The 5,144-nt window shown below is 28.9% G+C and overlaps 1 protein-coding gene across 1 annotated transcript; it reads left to right on the top strand.

Annotated features, from left to right (window-relative positions):
- Window positions 1-383: 383 nt before the first annotated feature.
- On the top strand, window positions 384-3,296 carry LOC126768324 (endocuticle structural glycoprotein ABD-5-like). The gene is made up of 3 exons (XM_050486342.1): window positions 384-572; window positions 941-1,053; window positions 2,884-3,296. The coding sequence occupies exons 1-3, from the start codon at window positions 561-563 to the stop codon at window positions 3,068-3,070; spliced, it is 312 nt and encodes a 103-aa protein (XP_050342299.1). The 5' UTR covers window positions 384-560; the 3' UTR covers window positions 3,071-3,296.
- Window positions 3,297-5,144: the final 1,848 nt, after the last annotated feature.

Here is a 5,144-nt window from a genome sequence, read left to right as displayed (position 1 = left end):
CAATAGTAAATTACAGGTAAATACATTTATTTATTTAGAAACCAGCAATGTTTCCACTTTTAAATAACGTGTGACAAAGTGAACATAATAATAAAATTAAGTAATAATAATTTATTTTTTTGTGGAAAATTATTATTATAATAAATAGTCGAACAAAAAGATGTTTTTCAATATAATTATGAGCTTAATACATTTGTTCTTATAATTACACACAACGGTCACATTATTCAAAAGTGACTTAATTAAAAAAAACTAAATAAAGTACCTTATTGAAATATAATAACAAACATATTTAATAATAATTAATGAATAACCTAATATATATGTTCAATTTATAACAATTTCTTTATAGTTATCAGGCAGACCTTTAATAGTATATTTGTAGCGGACGGCGTCCACAAAAAAACTGAGACGTCTTCAAAGGAGAGTGGTGGATCGTGTACCATCCTCGTATGATGTCAGCCTACTGCAAATGCTGCACCTCTGACTGCATATAAAACGAACGACCATACAGTAGTTACTCATTCGTTAGTTTGTGCTCACGAAGAATACCAAACATCATGCTCAAATACGTGAGTATTTTTTTACTTATAATAATCATAAATCTCATAGGTAACGCACGTCACTGACAATTTTTAATTTCAAGCCGCTCTTTACAATTACGAAAGTGTGTCGTGACTTTTCGGTGTACCTTAGTCGTAAGTCTATGAAGAACAATAGGAGATGTCACATAAAGTTAAAAGATTATGTGGTTTAGAATAAAAAATATCGTGTTGTTTCTCGTCAAAAATACCATTTAACCTCGCGAGCTTTAAGTTCCAAATAAAAAAATATTATTTCGTAATTATTTAAGCCTGTTAAGATATTACATAAAACATTTATTGCTAATGCATTCAGATAGTTCAAAGTTTTTATTACAATAAGTCATTTTGTTCCCAAGGTAACAATCGTTTGCGTCGTCGCTGCGCTCTGCGCTGGAGCACCTCAAAACCCCCAGGACGTACAAATTCTGCGTTTTGACAGCGATGTCCAACCCGACGGATATAGCTTTGCGTAAGATCATTTGTATAATATTTTTTAATTCATAATTTACAGCTTCAATCCCTGTGATATTTAAAATCATCGATTATGCTTAATACACTTAGCTCGCTTGCTTATCTTCATTGTATAGATTCCACATGCAAGTTATAATATTGAAAATATTTAAAGTTGTATGGGTAATACGTAATTATTGTATTGATAATATAAAACCAAATTGTGTGACACGTATTAATAAAAAAAACCATAATAAAGTAAATAAACAAGCAATATAATTGTCCATGAGATGTGGATGTCCAAAAATCTTATAATAAAGACATATTATGAGATAGTGGTTCTGATATAAAAATATCAAAAACAATATTAAATGAAAAATGAAACTATTAATGTCACTTAGATATGGTATATCGTATAACGCTAATAGAATACCCCACTTGATTTACCTCTATTTCTAAAACGTAGGTCTAAGTCAGATTAACTGATATATCTACAATCTAAATGCTCATTGGTCACCAATAATATCATCGGCTGCTATCGGCTAATCACCATTCAGATAAAACCATTAGTTAATTTAATTTTGATCAGCGTTTTAAAGACTGGAGTTTATTTTCATATAAATTACAATCATAACAAGTAATAAAATATCTAATACTTAAGTCAAGAAAATTAATTAACATTGCATATATTAATAGTATTTGAATACAACATTTAGTATAAGGTTTTAATAATATATTGCATTAATATTTTATACAAAGCTTGTTTACCTTAAAAACTAAATATTGAACTAACATTTTTTTGTCTTTTTATTTATTTTTTTCATATTGACAAGGTATTTTACAATATAAAATTAGACTTCAGATGAAATTAGTATAATTTATATGGAGAGTGAATGTTTTCGTTAAAGAACGAAGTTGTTAGTTAAATTATAATTATTAGTAGTAGGATACAAATCAATCAGCAAAATAAATAATATTTGTACAGTACAATAAAATAAAAAACTACTTAAATAAAAATGACTATTTGATTTTCATAAAATTGACAATTATTTTGATTGTACTTAAACATCTCATCGCTTTGAGCTTTATTTTGTATTAAATTTAGCTCAAGAAAAAATAATAATATAATACGTCAAAAGTTTTAAAGAAATGTGTCCATCGTAATGTTTCGTTTGTTTCTTGATAATATAATAAATAATTGTAAATTGCAACATTAATAATTGACAAAGATTGTTTGAAAAAATTATAAAAGGATATTACTAATGAAATGCAATTAATACGTTCGACTTCTAAATAATACATAAAAGAAAAGAGATTTATAAAATGTTTAAAGAGGCATCTATATATCTACTATTATTATCTACCTAAATTGGTAGATAATAATAGTAGATATATAGATGCAATTCAAAATTACTATTTTATCTAATGGATATTTCCAAATAGTTTTTTTTTCAAGCTATCTTTTGTTTCGTATTTTATATTGGCAAATAAATTGTCAAATGTCAATAATCTTGATTGGTATTTAAAAGATTCCACAAAGCCAGATGCTCTCTTTGAACTTTGAACATCACGTTTGAACTCTCGTATTTATAGAGATGAGAATAACATTAGGTCGACGAGACTCTTAATATGAAATATACAAACAAATCAAATAACATACATTTAAAGTCTCATAAAATTTTATATTATTTATACTCATAATATTTTGTTAATAAACGATAATGTAAAGGATGACTAATGTTTCTTACAATGTATATATAATCTGATACTACATGACATTAAGTGGCCTGTTAATAAAAATCAATACAATATTAAATACACCACATAATAAAATATATTATATCAACAGATATGAGACAAGCGACGGAACCTCAAGACAAGAGGAAGGTAAACTTGACAACCCAGGGTCCGAAAACGCAGCCCTCACTGTCACCGGTCAGTACTCCTACGTCGCTCCGGATGGCAAACATTACACAGTGACATTCACCGCCGGCCCTAACGGCTTCCAGCCCAAAACTTCCCTTGGACAAAAGTAAATCGCTGACTATACGTTACTGGTATAAACTAATGTTCGTGTAAATAATAATCTTGGTCCTTGCCAGTGTAATACATCTTTTTAATAACAGAATAATCGATCTCATCTATTTGCGTAATGCCCAGCTAAGAATGAGAATCACTGTATCTTACTTGTGCCATAGGATACCTTTGTACATTTACCTTTTTGTAATAAAGCTTTCTTGAAAAATAAATAATTGAAATATATTTTGTATTTTTAATGTTTTGATCCTTGAATTTTTATATCAATGGTTAAAGGTCAAATCAATTGTGATGAACGCTTTATTTACTTTAGCAATTATGTACATGAAATCATGCTAAGGTAATATTGTATACTCATATTTTTTATATCCTATAAAAACTTTAGCGAACGTAAATAACAATGTTATAAATGATACCAGTTATATTTTATAAGAATTCAATCCATACTATATTTTTGGGAGACAAATATACCAATATATCTATAAAATTAAAAGCCATAGTTTGAAAAAGTAATTATGAACTCTTAAGCTATCATCTAAAATATCATATGTTATTTCACTCATTAAAAATGATTTAGGTCTTAAATAAATAATTCGCAAGCATTTTATAATAAGTTACACTCGGTGATGAATTAAATAAAATATGATATTTCGAAACTTATAAACTTATGCAAACCATATGTAGTAGATTTTTGTGGAATATTGGACAATCAATCCTCTACAAACATGACAAGTCCCACTTCTTATTGATTGCTTGACAATGTTGGTCAAGCATAGGCTTGTATTTTAATTACGTAAGACAGAAACGAAGGTGTCAATATAATAACCTCACTAACACATGAGCAAAATGCACGAAGGAAACATTTAACGGTTAATATAAAAAGCAAATATATGACTACTTGTACGAATGGTTCACAAAATGTAAGCGGAAATATTGTTACTGCGTGTTACATAAAACCACGTTTTGTTACGACATTATTATAACATTTGACCCTTCCAGTGTTATTATTTATTTGAAAACTTATGAATACACATTAATAAATGTTACTTAATTATTAGCTATTCAAACTATCTTAGATATACTAGTATAAAAAAATCAGTTTGCTTAAAAATACGTATTTAAATAAGTAGCAAGACATTTAGGATTTAGTATTTTCTATTCAAGGATTTGTATAGTTTTTTAGTATTATTATAATTTGATAATTGTAAATTGTATTGATAAAACATACGTCAAAAGAAAGCGCTTAGAATACTATTATTTCGAAACAATTCAAATAATCTATCTATACGCTTAAGTGAAAATATACTTCTATTGTGTTCTTATTCTTTTGTGCCGGCTTAAAGAGTGAGCGATTCAGTGTAACTACAGGCACAAGGAAAACAACGACTTATATTCCGGGCTAGTTAATATTTCTTGCAAGGTCAATAGGTGATGATGACCACTTACCATCAGGTGGTTTACTTGCTAGTCTGCCTATTAATTTTATATATAATAATAATAACGTCCTCCAGACTGATTTCGGCCACGGCGGCCAATCTCAAGAGATATTAGCCAACTACGCAGGAGATATTATAGTGCACAAGTGTGTACGCAAACACAAGTGCACTCTCTATTCCCCAACTGTCATAATCCGATGGGACGGCAATCCGACGCGACCGGAAAGAGTTCAGGCGCAAGACCAACGGCTTTACGTAATTTCCGAGGCTCAGGAGTCTACACACCTCCAACTTTCAGACTCCGGGCTTCTGAAAATTTTGTGACAAAAAACCCAATAACTTTTTATTGGCCCGACCTAGAAATTAAACCCAGGACCTCCGTGTCTACGACCTAACATCAAGCCACTAGACCAACGAGGCTGTCAATATTTTGTTCGTATTGTATTTTCGTATATATATAAAAACAATACGATCGAAAACATATTAGTATTCCATTAACATATTAGTCATTACAAAAAATATATTTAAAAATGTTATTTATTATTATAAAAAATGTTATTTCAATTTACCTATTCAGTTCTTTAAAGTGATCTCCGATTTAATTCAAGACACGCTTCTTATAATTCAAAAATCTAAG

This window comes from Nymphalis io, chromosome 5, assembly GCF_905147045.1.
Source record: "Nymphalis io chromosome 5, ilAglIoxx1.1, whole genome shotgun sequence".
NCBI classification, from domain to species: domain Eukaryota; kingdom Metazoa; phylum Arthropoda; class Insecta; order Lepidoptera; family Nymphalidae; genus Nymphalis; species Nymphalis io.
Note: the sequence above shows the minus strand (reverse complement) of the source record. Positions and strands in the feature narration are given on the sequence as shown.